The 16,317-nt window shown below is 37.0% G+C and overlaps 1 protein-coding gene across 1 annotated transcript in view; it reads right to left on the bottom strand.

Moving 5' to 3' along the window:
- BMP5 (bone morphogenetic protein 5) overlaps positions 1-16,317 on the bottom strand; it is a 116,636-nt gene that overhangs the window by 51,700 nt on the left and 48,619 nt on the right. Inside the window, exon 2 of the mRNA XM_080665511.1 lies at positions 9,051-9,243. Coding sequence (XP_080521637.1) covers positions 9,051-9,243 — 193 coding nt within the window. The remainder of the gene's footprint in view (positions 1-9,050; positions 9,244-16,317) is intronic.

Raw genomic sequence — 16,317 nt, 5'->3', positions numbered from 1 at the left:
AAAACTTATCAAAAAGCAGTCAAATTATTTATATAAATAATAAAAGATAAAAAAGTATTCTTCAGATTGTTATAGATTTCAATTATATGTACACTACATATGTTTGTATACACAAACATAAATATATATACATGTATATGTACATATACATGTATATATATATATATGGAGAGAGAAAGAAAACAGTTCACCATGAGTAAAACCATTATGTAAACCCAGCCAAGAAGAACTTTGAGGAACTGTGTGGAAGATACATGGATACATTTCAGAGGAAAAGTTGTACTCCTCCATTTTCATTAGAAATGAGCCTTTCAGTCCACAGTGACATCGCCGTTATTTCCCAAATTTCTATTATAACTCTTTCACCTCCTTACATCTCCTTTTGCCTTCTAAGAGCTTATTAAGTCTAGTAAAAATGTACTGATGGCCACCCAAGGAGAAACCATCCATCTTTCTCTGCGTCTTTGACGTAAATACCACCACACCATTTAAGGAACTTGATTAGAGCTCTCTCGCGAAACACATTAACAAGGGAATACAAATTAGTAAAGGATATTCTCTGGAGTTTATAATGTCAAAAGTTGCTCTCTTGAGCCACTTTAGCTTAAAAGTGTAGGAATCAGCAAAAATGTCTCCAGACATTGCTAAATGTCTTGTGGGGGCCAAGTCACCCCAGTTGAGAAGCACTGAAATGGAGCGTGATCCCAGTACAATGAAGAAATGCAAGCTGTGCTTGTGTGCTGTCCCGTATACTTAGAGCAAATGTCATGGACCATCTGAGTGTCCTGCTCTGCAGCACTGCTCTCCAGAGCCCATGGAATTTTGCTGAGTAGAAATTGTCAATGTACGTTCTGAAGTATGTCCACAGAAGAATCACAAATCTTAGAGCAGCAGGAGGGGGGAGATGATGTAAATATGAAGCTGACTGTGAACTGGAATGATGACAGCTTAACTAAATATATCCAAGTAGTAAGGGTGGCTAATGACATCGAGCAAGCTAGCTTAAAATGTTTTTACAATGGAGTACAGACATTTATATTCATAGCAGAGCATTAGGAAAAGGTTGAGTTATGCACAGCAGATTTTCATTGGGGAATATATAAATACATATATTTGTGAAAAAATTAATTCAAGTAAAGCACTTAGCACAGTGCCAGACACATGGTGAGTGCCCGTTAAATGGATAAGTGCTTGCTGCTATACTTTGTAGTAGTATTACAGGCATTGATCATTTTATTTGCATCACTTAATTTTTTTTATACATTTAAACATTTTAACACTTAGGAATATTTCTTCTAGGATACAACTAACTCTCTCTCTCTCTCTCTCCCTGCAGTTCTTACTCATCTCAAAAGACCCAACTCAAGAGTGAACTCCTCACAGTGGCTACCCCTAAGTCCCTGACCCCCCCACACGAAGAATTAATTTCCCCTTCATTTGTGTTTCCACAACACTTAGTGCATACTTACATCATAGTGCTTAGCACTTTGTATTATAGTTATTAAAGTCTGCGTGCAGCAGGCCCACCACAGCTCCAGCCCTCGGGCTATGAGCTTTTGAGATCTTATTTACTAGGCCTTATGCCCCTGTGCTTGCCACATGGTAGGCATTCAGCAAGGCATGCCGAACTCAGCTGAATTATCTGGAAAATTCAATCATGTGGAAACCTCATTTCCCAATAATGCCAGATATATGAGGTGTGACTGAAGAGCAATGCCTTCTATACAGAATTTGGGGCTGTCAGCCTTTATGAAAAGATTAAATAAGTGAAATGATGCAAAGTGTGTTAACTTTTGACCAAGAAAAATAAAGATTTGGATAAATATCAGAACACTCCTTTAAATTGCACACATTTAAATATGAGTAAGGATAAATGGGGGAGGTGGGAGATGGTAAAATAAAATATATAATTTTAACAGTATTAAGCCTCACTGAGATAAATAAGTGTGAAAATAGATGACGTTATGGTTTTTTTTTCCTTATTTGATTACATAACACTGTCAAAGAATTCATGGTTAATAGATCCATGTCTTAACTATAAAATATACCTAAAAACATCAGTTTAAATTACTGCAAGGATTCAAAATATATACATACACACAAACATACACACACACACACACAGAGATTGTCAAGATACTGCATTGAAGAGTACAGTCTGCACTGACCTTTCAATTGTTTCTGATTTTAATACAACACACTAAATAGATAAGATCCACAAGTTTGAAGACAGATGTTTTAACAGGTGAACCTTGCTTTAAAAATGGCCAGAGGTACTAGTTTTTTCTTCTTACCTCCAATTCTTTTTTTTTTTTTTTCTCAATCCTCACCCAAGGAGTGAGGATATTTTTCCATTGATTTTTAGAGAGAGTGGAAGGGATGGGGGAAGGGAAGACAGAGACACAAAGAGAGAGAAATATCAATGTGAAACACATTGACTGGCTGTCTCCTGCTCCAGCCCTAACCCAAGCAGGGCATTGAACCTGCAACCAAGCTACATGTCCTTAACCTGGAATCCAACCTGTGACCCTTTAGGTCCATGGGCCCACGGAGTCAAACTGGCTATGGCTATTTTACTTCTTTATTTAAGAAATATGTAAAACCACAGATAATCCATACTACACAAATAATAATAACAATCAGATTTTAAAATAACTTTAACAAATTAAAATTCTTTCACTTTTGCCCAGCTGGAATGGCTTCGTTGGTTGAGCATCATCCTGTGCACCCAAAGGAAGGATTAAAAAATAAAACTTTTCAGTTTTAACTGTGATCACATGATATAAAAATGAAGTATTTTTCATCTATTTCTCCTCATGTTCAGCAAATTGAAGTCAAGGTTCCCAATTGGTAGAAATGTTTTTCCATAGAATAAAGGAAGGAAAAACAGTATTTATTTATCTTCATTTTCTGTGGGGGAAAAATGCCTTTCATAGCTTATGAAAAACCAACAGCAATTTATTTTTAAATCCTGATGTTTGTTTTGTTTGTTTTTATTTTTAAGCCTCTCTTCCTGGGAATGTTAATTTATAAAGTAATGTGTGGTATAAAGTTGTTTCATTATCTCTTCTCTCTACTATAATTATGCATATTTCCAATTATAAAAATAATGTTCATTGTAAAAATTTAGAAAGTACAGAAAAGGGGGGGGGAATTAAATTTTAAAATTACCCACAAGCCTGCAACGAGCACTTGATTTTTCCTTCCAATCTGTTTTCTACATTAATTTATTTAAAATGAGAATAATATTTTTTATTGGTATAATTGGGAAATACCAAAGTTTCAAGATACACAGTTGTCCCATTTTTAAGGGAAACTTAGTTTCCCAAAACTATAAAGTCTGATAAGCTAAGCATCAATACCCATAAATATTCCAAAATGTATTATTGATGAAAATCTGCATGGATTCATTCAGAAATAAATCTATAAATAACTGTGAATAGATTCTTATATTAGTCCTTATTTTTATCATTGTTATCATGTCTTAAATTATACTGTTCACATACTTAGAAAAGCTCAAAGGGGTAGCTAGTTCAATAGATGATATTAAAAAATATCCTGAAAAGATAGAACAATGGACCTAAATAAAAGTGAGGACCTTTAATTGTGATCAATGTAAAAGCCTGTATATAGATTTAAAAGGTCAGTAAATATAACCCAGAGTAGATAGACACCTGACATACCAACAGTTCTTATAAAAAACTAATAACACTTTGTATGTTAACCATGAACAAATTCAACATTCATAAAAATATAATGTGGATGACCAAAAATAAAGATAATTCAAGCATTTTGGAATAATGTTAATGAAAGTACTACTCCAGTCATGTGTAATAGTTATTTCAAAACTTTAAATAATACCAAATAAATATATAGTGCTGGGGATAAAAAAATAAATAAAACAAAATTACCTAAGACACTATCTCTTTTTTAGGAGCTCACAGTCCAAGTGGGGAAAACAGACAAAGAAATATATTTGGCCCTAGCCGGTTTGGCTTGGTGGATAGAGCATCGGCCTGCAGACTAAGGGTCCCAGTCAAGGGGACATGCCCGGGTTGCGGGCTTGATCCCCAGTGGGGGGTGTGCAGGAGGCAGCTAATCAATGATTCTCTCTCATCATTGATGTTTCTATCTCTCTCTACCTCTTCCTTCCTCTCTGAAATAAATAAAAAATATATTTTTAAAAAAAGAAATATATTTGGAGTATTATTTTCAACTCTTGTCACTTTATTTTGAAAAATGCCATCATTATTTAGTATTAAAAATAATGTGTTATAATATGCCAGGTCCTGTCTCTGAGAAAACCAAATTAGTATCCTCATTTTATAAATGGAACCACCAGATTGAAATTTAAAAAACAAACAAACAAACAGAAAAACAGCAACAAACACCTCACAGAAAAATATCTAGAAAGTGTTAAAACAGATAAAGGACCACAGAACTTTCTGCCTTGGAATTACTGCTCTTAAAATAAATTGCATATGGATCAGTATTTGTTATTTTTTTTGCATAATATATTTTTCACATTTTTTATTAAAGTGTACCCTGCTGAATCAATGTTTCATAGGATATTAAGTATCTCACACCCAAGAAAAAGATTCTGTAGCCAAATAATTTTGAGCAAGACTAGGTTTTATTATAAAGTCTTACCAAGACTTTAAAATTCTGATATGCATTGTCATTCTCCTAGAGCAGTGGTCAGCAAACTGCAGCTCGCGAGCCACATGCGCTCTTTGGCCCCTTGAGTGTGGCTCTTCTACAAAATACCATGGCCTGGGTGAGTCTATTTTGAAGAAGTGGAATTAGAAGAAGTTTAAGTTAAAAATATTTGGCTCTCAAAAGAAATTTCAATCGTACTGTTGATATTTGGCTCTGTTGACTAATGAGTTTGCCGACCACTGTCCTAGAGGATGGTCTAACAGATTTTTCAAATGCATTTGATCTCAGTCTCTTTGTTTTTATTCACTGAGTATTGTGAGGGGCTAGTGTTCCATAGAACAGCCATTGGGAAACTCTGGCACTCCAGAAGACCAAGAAAAACCTCAATGTCAGGATTTGGAAATCCTATATAATAAAAGCCTAATATGCTAAGTGCCCAACCGTTTCTTCAACCATTCGAGTAGTCACTATGATGCAGACTGACAAGCAGGGGGCAGACACTCCAACTGGTAGGTTAGCTTGCTGCTGGGGTCCGGCCAATTGGGACTGAGCAAGTCGGGCCTGACACACCCTAGAGCCCTCCTGCAGTCCCTCCCCGGCCCTGATCATGCACTGGTGAGGTCTCTTGGCCTGGCCTGCACCCTTCAGTGATGTCAGAGAGCCAGTTTTGGCCTGATCCCCACAGGCCAGGCCAAGGGACCCACCAGTGCATGAATCCGTGCACCAGGCCTCTAGTCCTATCTAATAAAAGAGTAATATGCAAATTAACCATCACTCCCCTACACCCCAGCCACGCCCACCAGACAATCAGGAGCGAATATGCAAATAAACCCAACCAAGATGGTTACGGCCACAGAGAGCAGGAGGGAGGCTTGGGTTTCCCTGGCAATGGAGGAAGCCAAGCTTTCTGCCTGCCCTTGCTGGCCTAGGCCTCCACTCAAGGCTACAAAGTTTTAATGATAGAAGATACATAAATCCAAACAGAAATGGCAGCAGCCACGGAGCTGGAAAGAGCAGGACGCTAGGGTTGCCCCCGGCAATGGAGGAAGCCAAGCTTTCCGTACACCCTGGCCAGCCCAGGCCTCCACTTAAGGCTACAAAGTTTCAATTATAGAAGATACATAAACCCCAACAGAAATGGCTGCCATCACGGAGCAAGCAGAAGGCTTGGCTCCACTCCAGGCTACAAAGTTTCAATTGTAGAAGATAAATAAAGCCCAGATACCAGGGCCTCAGCTTGGGTCGCCAGGGGGCGTGGCCAGCCTGCAAACCACCACAGGCCCCTCGCCCAGGCCGTCCCACTCCCCAAGGGAACCCCCACCCTGATCTGGGACACCCTTCAGGGCAAACCACCTGGCCCCCACCCATGCACCAGGCCTCTATCCTATCTAATAAAAGAGTAATATGCAGATTGACCATCACTCCAACACACAAGATGGCTGCCCCCATGTGGTCAAAGATCCTGCCCCCATGTGGACACAAGATGGCCACCACAAGATGGCCAGCAGGGGAGGGCAGTTGGGAGGGACCAGGTCTCTAAGGGAGGGCAGTTGTGGGCGATCAGGCCAGCAGGGGAGGGTAGTTAGGGGTGACCAAGCCAGCAGAGGAGGGAAGTCGGGGCAACCAGGTCTGCAGGGAAAGGCAGTTGGGAGGGACCCAGGCCTGAAGGGGAGAGCAGTTGTGGGGGGGACCAGGGCTGCAGGGGAGGGCAGTTAGGGGTGACCAGGCCTGCAGGGGAGGGCAGTGGGGGGGGGGGGGGGACCCAGGCCTGCAGGGGAGAGTAGTTGGGGGAGACCAGGCCTGTAGGAGAGGGCAGTTAGGGGTGACCAGGACTGCAGGGGAGGGCAGTTAGGGGAAAACAGGCTAGCAGGGGAGCAGTTAGGCATCAATCAGGCTGGCAGGGGAGTGGTTAGGGGGTGATCAGGCTGGCAGGCAGAAGTGGTTAGGGGCAATCAGGAAGGCAGGCAGGCGAGCAGTTGGGAGCCAGCAGTCCTGGATTGTGAGAGGGATGTCCGACTGCCCATCAAAAGATACATAGAGGCAAATAAGAATGGCAATACAACATACCAAACTTTTGGGATGCAGCAGAAGCAGTAATAAGAACAAAGCTTATATCATTATAGGCCTATCTCAAGTAAAACAAATGCAGCCCAACATCAGTAGAAGGAAGAAAATAATAAAAATTAGAGCAGAATTAAATAAAATGGAGAACAAAAAGACAATACAAAAAAATAATGCAACAAAGAGCTGGTTCTTTGAAAAGATTAATAAAATTGACAAAGTTCTCCCTAGAATTACCAATGAAACAAAGAGTAAAGACTCAAATAAACAAAATCAAAATCAAAGCAGAGAAGTTATGACAGACACCACAGAAATACAAAGGATCAAATGAGAATACTATCCCTGGTGAAATCGGGCCTAAATGGGCAGTCGGACATCCCTCGAGGGGTCCCAGATTGGAGAGGGTGCAGGCTGGGCTGAGGGAACCCCCCCCCCCATGCACAAATTTCGTGCACTGGGCCTCTAGTATTCATAAGGAGACAAAGGGGCCTTAAAGGAGACATGATACCTGTCTTTAAATCTTGTCTTATTTTAAAAAGTACATAGTATTTAACCAAAGGGAAGGTCTAGATCTAATGAATAGAAGCTACCAGAAATGGATTTCACCTCAATGTAACATTTTAATAAGTTAAAAGAAAATGTAAAAGCTATCCAACAAAGGTGGCAAATCACCTGTAAAAGGTGTTACCTAAGCAATTTTATCATTGTGTGAAAGGTTTGAGATCTCTGCTAAGCTCTCTGTTTTACTCTTTTATTTGATGGTTCATTTGCAGTAATTATCAACTGAGATTTCCATACATTTAGTATTTCAGATTTTCTATTCACATTTTTGTACCATTTTGAATTAAACATTTTAGAAACAGAAGACATAGGTAAACTATTGCAAATATGATGTCTTACATCAAAACACAAATAACGTTCTATAGATTTTCCAGTTCTTTGTTATTCAATCTAGGAATGTTATATATTTTGAAGAATTTGTCCATTTCTTCTAAGTTATTAAATATGGTGGCATATAGTCTTTCATAGTATTCTCATTTGATCCTTTGTATTTCTGTGGTGTCTGTCATAACTTCTCTGCTTTGATTTTGATTTTGTTTGTTTGAGTCTTTACTCTTTGTTTCATTGGTAAGTCTAGGGAGAACTTTGTCAATTTTATTAATCTTTTCAAAGAACCAGCTCTTTGTTGCATTATTTTTTTGTATTGTCTTTTTGTTCTCCATTTTATTTAATTCTGCTCTAATTTTTATTATTTTCTTCCTTCTACTGATGTTGGGCTGCATTTGTTTTACTTGAGATAGGCCTATAATGATATAAGCTTTGTTCTTATTACTGCTTCTGCTGCATCCCAAAAGTATGGTATGTTGTATTGTCATTCTTATTTGCCTCTATGTATCTTTTGATCTCTTCTTTTATTTCTTCTTTGACCCACAGCAATTAATAAAATAAAAATTAAAAAAAGACATGCCCAGCCAGCATTGCTCAGTGCTTGAGCATTGACCTATGAACAAGGAGGTCACAATTTGACTTGGTGAGGGGACATGCCTGCTGTGGGCTTAGTCCCCAGTGAGGGGCACGTAGGAGGCAGCTGATCAAAGATTCTCTCTCATCATTGATGTTTCTATCTCTTTCTCCCTCTCCCTTACTCTCTGAAATCAATAAAATAAAAAAGTAAAACGTTTAAAAAATAAAAAAATAAGATGAACAAACAGAAACACAGACGACAATATGGTATTACTATAGGGAAAGGGGGCTGTGTAGAAGGTAGCAAAGGATAAAATGGGTCACATATATAATGACAGAAGGAGATTTGACTTTGAGTGGTGACCACACAATCACAATGCAATATACAGATAATGTATTATAGAATTGTACACTTGAAACTTCTATAATGTTATTGACTAATGACACCCCAACAAATTTTAAAATACACATAATGACACATACAACTTACACTTATTGCCAATGAAAACCAAAGTCACTCTTCTTTAGTTTAACACACCAACTGATTTAAATCAATATATTATGAAGTTCATGTTTGCAGAATAAAATGGAAGTTTTCTCATTTATACAATGACACAAGAGGCCTCAAAAGCACATGTGGGGATGCACAAGACCATGTGGCACACAGAGATTGGTGTCAGGAGTAAGGAAAAGCTGTGGAATGTAGAAGACACATTTCAGATCAATTACTCTTGATATGTCTGGACCTCGTCTTCAATGCCATTACACCCAAAGAAAACATGATTTGATAGATCACATGGGTTATCGATGGATTTTATTACAATTAACATTTGTTTGCTAAAACAAGTTAGATATAAAGCCCATACCTATTTGCATATTCCTTGATGATCTGATATATGCTAATCTTAATTGTTTCATTTTCAAATCGATTGTTGCTCCGGTCCTTGTATATTCGAAATTCAGCTGCTGTAACTGCTTCTCCATGAGGAATTTGAGTAAGATCAAACCGGAATTCTTTGTAATGCCTTCGCTGGTGAGAAAAATCCTTGTCTCTTTCAACTAGAAAAGAAAAAAGGAGAGAGAAAATGAGCTTTTTATAAAATATGAAAATGAATGACAAATTCTCCAGCTTTGTAATTAAAACAAACAAGCGGGATATTCTAAAACAGGGGAAACACTAAAACCACAGACTCATACATGTTTCCAGTTGAAGGAAACTCCACAAACCAACAACCTTCGGTTCAAAAGCAATATAACCTCTGTGGTTTTATTACAAATTTCTGGATCTTAAACAGAAAGGCTATCCCAAAATGTTTCTTAAAAGTGGAGGTTGAAAAATGATTTCTAGTATGTGTCCAGTACCAGAACACAGAGGGTTCATACAGGAATTAGGAATATGTTATAGAAATTTCCAGAGTTCCAGGTGAAGTCAATGGTGAGATTTAGCACAGCCAAGGGAGGAGGAGAAGAAGGAAGACTGAGAAATTGCAGGCACATAAGGACAGTGTTTATGACATTTTAGAGATCAAGTACATAAAGCAAACTCATTTTCAGAATAAAGATTATTTCTAAAATGTCTTCCCCAGAAGAGTTTTTATTCTCTTTTCAGCAAATGAAATGTTTTGTTGTTTTTTAAATATACTTTCATTAGTTCTTATAGATTGTTTAGTAAAATCTCTTTACCTGTAGTACAGCATACAAACTCTCAGAGACATCTTTCTGCTCTTCCTCAGAATTGAGAGGGGAATATATTTCCCCCTTCAGCAATCTTCCAATAAATAAAGTCAGAGAACGTTGCCTCTTGGGCATATTAAGGGATGTTGAAGAATTCAGCAGAGCAGGTGTCCAGCATATTATTAATTCGGCTTTGTAAAACACTTTATTATTTGATACACTCTATATGTACTGGTACCAAAAACTTTCTTACAAAATACCTATACGAAGGGTTCATTTTTAGCGATGCAATATCATTTGATGTTTTCTCAAAAACTCAGTTATGTAGGCTAATTTACAACAGGATCACAAAACGCCCACTGAAAAACACTTCATGCGAGGTGTCTCACTTTTACAGTTTTCTGGTGATAAGTTTCATTACTAAGTTTTGTTCCAAGAAAATAAAAAATGTGTAAGTTGTATAAATAAATTCACCAAGTTCTTGGATTAAGGTACAAAAATATATTTAGGAGTTTAATTGAAATTATGTCAACACTGTTTTATATATCAGAAACTTGGGGTCCTAAATGAGAAAAGGGTTAAGATTAAGGAAGAGAGAAGAGGGTCATGACCATCCAGGAATGACTGTGGGAGAGAAGGCTGCTAGATCTGTGTTCTAGGGCCAGATGGGTTCCACATCTGAGAGGAAGTTTATGACAAAGGCACCCACAATTCCTCGGCTTCACCATCCAAAATAATCTCCGGTTTACTTTCCCAGAAGAGCAGGCAGTGGTTTAGGTATGCAGAGCTCACCCCCACCCCCACCACAGATACCTATGCCAGCAAAGAGAAAGCTATAAACTCTACCTGCGGCATTTCTGTCCTACGGAGTTTGGCAAGAATGGTGCTCTTGGGCTGTCGGACTCACATTAACACAACCTCACATGATTCATGAAGTTTTGTTTTTTTAAAAATATCATTATCTTGATCCTAAGAGAGATCCATTGCCAGGGAGATTATCAACTTTTCCTTAAATAAGGAAGATACCCTCACTTTTAGTATCCTATTTTGATCCATAATTTAAACCTCTTTTTGGTGGCAATAGTGGAGACTGCCATGAACTTGTCTTCTTTGTTTCCATTTGTCCATTCTCCTGATGGAGCCATTTGAGAAGGAAAGTGTAAGGGTAGAAAATACCTAGAAACTCGATATCTAGTCACTGAAAGTGCATGTATGAATATTAAAAACTAGCTACAATTTTTGTTTTCAGAGAACTTTAATTTAATTCTATGTAAACCTGTTCTTTTCTGATCTTAATTTAAACAAAGTGGGAGACAATATGAAACAGTTCTGTCTTATATGAAACAGCTTTAAATAGCACTGTTCTAAGTATTTTTAAATATTATCTTATCACACTTCATGTGGTAGGTGATGGAACCTACCTCACACAATCTATGAGGTAGGTTCCATCATTTAAGGCATAGGGGATAAATTCCTCACCAAAAAGCTTGAACCTAAGTATTTGATGCCACCTGGCTATGGTTCTTAAATGCCAAATATCCTGCTTCTGCTTATAGACTATTTATTACTTTGCCCTAATTTATGAATTATTTATGCTTTAATAAAAATCTAAAACCTCACATTCACAAGTTCAAAATCCAAAAAGCTCTGAAAATAAAAAGTTTGGCTTCAAGTTCGTTTGGCAGAAGAGCTGAAGATTAACTGTTTTGAGGCCATTTAAAGTTTCTATTTATTCCACTTTAATATGAATATTTATTGCTTTGCCACAGAAATGTTCGCTTGTTCGACAAGGTGGCACTACCCCAGCTCTGCTTCAGGAGTCCCATGCTTTGTGATCCATACACCAACCAGCCATTCAAAAATGTGTCTTCTCTATTCTGAAAGTCAATATTCAACATTCTAAGGTGCAACAAGCACCATCCAGTTTTTCACTAGCAATCCATTTTACATTTGAAATTAGGACCAAAATAACTACAGTCCTAGAAATAAGGGCTGCGGCACGAGTTTGCTAGGATCCAGTCTACAGCATGCACCTGGATAATGCAGATGAGTTTTGAATTCATATTATGTAAAGTCATCTACTGTTCTGGAATCCCCTGTGAGATGTTAGTGTAATAAAGTGGAAAGCTAGAATTTCAGCTGTTATTATAAAATTTCAGTTTTATAATCCAGGCTATTTAACCTAACCCCTTAAGGTGGGGGGAGGGGCAAATATTCAAAGAGTTTCATAAAAATTTTATTAAGTATACCACACAGAATACAGTTGCAGTGCAGATTTGTCCACTGACTCAAAATCCTATATCCTACTGCTTTGAATTATAATTTCACTCTTAAATTTCATGGGACATGTTGGAGTGAGTAATGAAATAAAACTCGTTTTTCTATAGCATTGCACTTCTAATGATGCTCACAAATATTCACAAGGTAATCTCAGTTACCTCAAAGAGTAATGTTAGGGAGGATCAAATATTAACATCCCTGATTTAAGGATGAAAAAGTGGGTGATGACAGCTAGGTGGTAACAGATGTCTGTCTTCTAACGCTCATTATAAATCTTTGTTCAATGTCCGTACCACCTACATAATGACATCCTGCTGTTCCGAACTAGAGACTAGTTCATTGTTAGTATATTTAAGCAATGTTTCTCAGTAGCAGACAAAAAAAAGTGGCAAATAGTATGGAAAATCAGGGGTTTGATCATCAGTATGAAATTAACATCCAACACAATACATTGCCTACTTCAAAGTTGTCTTCTAATAAATATTGGTTGAATGAAAAACTGTATAAATGGATCAAAATCAGGTTCTATCTTTTTAACTGATTTTCAGAGAGAGAGGAAGGGAGAAGAATAGATAAAAAACATTTAGGAGAGAGAAACATCATCGATTGGCTGCCTCCTGTATGTCCCCTTCTGGGGGCAACCCAGGCATGTACCCTTACCAGGAATCGAACCTCCATCTCTTAGTTCCTGGGTTTATGTTTAACCACTTAGCCACACCAGCTGGGCAGGTTCTATCTTTTTAGGCAGCACAATCTTTGCTACCTTCCCAAATGACTAAAGGCATAATAATTTATTTAACTCTCATTTATTTGGCACATACTTTGTTTAATCCACACAACCTTACTTATGTCCAAAAGTTTCTATAACATGCCCAAGAAATCACAATGTATAATTTGATCTGAAAACAGATTAGATCCCAGGGTCAAGATTTTAATTCCCAAGTCCTCAACATCACAGCACTTTGCTTGTTTGTTATTCCTGGATTTAGTTTTGTTTGTTTATTTGTTTGTTTGATCTAACTGTCACTCAGGAGAGCTGGTCTTCTTCCAATACTTTCATTCTCCTGCATGATGCTCCTACTCTGTAAGAGCTCTGCTCATTTCTGAACTCTGCTCATTCTTTTGGAACTCAAACTTCCAGTCAGTCTTAGCAAATGCTGTGTTATATTCACTAATTTAATATTGATTCTATATCTTTTCTAAGAAAATGTTTATGAATAAACAATGGTTGTATTCATAACTTGAATTAGTGTTATCTAATATTTATATGAGTGTGTGAGGTCATTCTTTTACTACAACCATATTTTAAAATAATTGTAATTCACCATCTGGATCCCTTCATACTTGAACCTTTTTCCTACAATACCCACTACCAAAAACAACACTCCCAAAGCAGATGAAAAAAATATATACACACACATTTTATATTCCCTAAATGTAAGCTTTTTATATAGATAGCCATGCCTTGTTTATATTGTAATAATTTTGGTCACTATTAAGTACTCTGTTTCTCTGTATATTACAATGTGCTATAACCCATTGTAAATGGCTTGGGAAGCTTAAAACAAGAAGAAAAAAATTAAATGTATAGTATTCTTGTTTTGGTTTTTTTTAATTCTTATTGTGTTAAATATTTGGCCCTTTCAATTCACTCTGCAATTTACATGTTATATCAACTAAATACCATGAGGTTCCTAAAAATCTTTACTATAATTTCTATTAAAATTACTAGATTAAAATGTGCATGATCCCATGGAAGTCATAATTAAGTTACTATTTCATGGTAGAAAATACTCTCTTAATTACTGAACAAAACAATGAGAAACAAATAAAACAAAATAAAATAGCAAGGGGGTTAGCTCCTTCAAGTCAGAACCCAGACTTGCCAAGGAGATAGAATGACAAAAGTGTTAAAACATACTGAGATAGAAGGATAACCCTTTTCTCTACAAGTGGAGACCATTTGTTTATCGCATTCCATAGCCACCATTTCCCTCATGTAAAGTGGACAAGAGAGTTCAGGAACAAACATAACTAGATTTACAATACACATCCTGTGTTAATCAATTCACCTATGAAAATTGTCTTTAAAAAGAGCACACAATGACCTGCCCAGACTGCCATTTTCATATCTGCTTACACTACTACAAGGTCAACAGGCTACATTTTGCCAAACAGTCACACATACATTACACTTAATGCCACATGCTCTTCTCCCATTGTCATTTATAAGACATGATTATTTAGAAAATTATGTATAAACCAATGAATATCACCATTGAAATAAGTTCATTAACATAGGGTTGCTTATTTATTTGAATTGATGGTTGCCAAGAGGGCTTTCTACAAAAATTAAAAAGAGTTGCTTTACTGCATATACATACACCCAACCTCAGTAAAAGTAAACCATCAAAAATTGAGCAATATTGATTCAACTTAACAATCAAACACAGTCATTATGATGGGGGTGAATATACTTCCTTCTACTTCTAGGAAGCAAGTTTTTGTGTTCCAAACCTTTCCATCTATGTGAACTACCTAAAACAACAGAAAGCTCACCTACCCTGATAGAACCAGAGAATGAATTTATTATTATATTTTGGTTTTAAAAAGTGGCAACATCAAAGCATACAAGAGATAAAATATGAATCAAAAGATTCGCATTCCATGATTAATGGGCTGATAGTGAAAAGAAACAGGATTCCCCTTATATAAGCATCAAACTACATTCTAAGTGCTCTAAATTGCCAAAGTTCTGTGAAGATTAAGCTTCTTGTGGTTAAAGACATACACTGAAACCTTTTATTGTTGCGATATAACTTAACAGAAGTTAATGACTGATTGCACTCTCTCCTTTTTCTAAACAAACACCTCTCTGAATGACTTTATCATTAATAGAAATGGGATAGAAATGTCAAGACTAAATATTTTCATGTCCACAATATCTGAAGAGTGAAAGTAATTAACAGAGGCTTGCCATTTTATCTCTTTAGTGATTTATCTGCATTTTTCAGGAGATGCATTCATGGGCAATCCATCTTAATCTCCCACACAGGGCTGTAACCTGGAAGACACAAACAGAACCAGTAGCTGCGAGGCAAAGAGAACATTCTCCAAGGAGCCTAGCCAGCTGTTGAAAGAACACACATCATTGTTTGCTGCTGAGTGCAAAAAGTCATTACGAGATTAATCATAGAATTATTACTTATCTCTGTTGCATTTTAAAGTAAAAGAAAAAAAGCAAATATATCATGTGTCTACCAAAATATGTCACTTCGCAAGACATCCTCACCTACTAGTCCACTGAGAAACATAAACTTGGTCTTATAAAGGCCTATTCATTGGTCAGCAAATGCACATTACATGTTTCTTTGAATGCAGAACCATTCCAGAGAGTGTGGTAAACTCCAGATTCCAGAAACCCTAACAGCCTCTTAACACCATAGCAAAGTGTGACCTGGAAGAGAGAAAATTGTCCCCCTGAATGTTTTGTTTCACAGAACAATTTCAGTGGACTTTCATATGTTAAAATAGTCTTACTTAGGAAGTCATAAATGCTTCATGAATATAGTTTTATACAGAAGGGAAATCTCAAAAGAAAGGTGAGATGGTTAAATAATTTAAATATCGCAATAGGATAAACATTAATTTTTGAATCAATTTAAAATACAGTGCATATAATTTGAAATTTACAAAATGTAATTAATTATCAAATATGTTTTATTATTTTGCTTAAAAAATATAACTAATTTTACCCTGGCATTGTGGCTCAATTGGTTGGAGCACCATCACATGCACCAAAAAGTCACAGGTTCCATTCATGGTCAGGGCACATAACCGGGTTGCAGATTCAGTCCCAGGTCAGGGCACATACAGGAGGCAACTGGTCATTGTTTCTCTCTCACATAAATGTTTCTCTCTCTCTCTCTCTCTCTCTCTCTCTCTCTCTCTCACTCGCTCGCTTTCTCTCTCTCCCTTTCCCTCCCCCTTTCTCTCTCTTAAAACATTAAAAACATACCCTGGGGTGAGGATTAAAATATAAGTAAGTAAGTAAGTAAATAAATAAATAAATAAATAAATAAATAAAACCTATTTAGTGACACAATAAGTGAAGTCTTATATAAAGAGAGCTTTGGAATTGGGATGAAGATGTCTCATGGTCTACCTCCTTAGATTAGA

Source organism: Plecotus auritus, assembly GCF_963455305.1.
Source record: "Plecotus auritus genome assembly, chromosome: 4".
Classification (NCBI taxonomy): Eukaryota; Metazoa; Chordata; class Mammalia; order Chiroptera; family Vespertilionidae; genus Plecotus; species Plecotus auritus.
The sequence above is the reverse complement of the archived record's forward strand: the minus strand, read 5'-3'. Positions and strand labels throughout refer to the sequence as shown.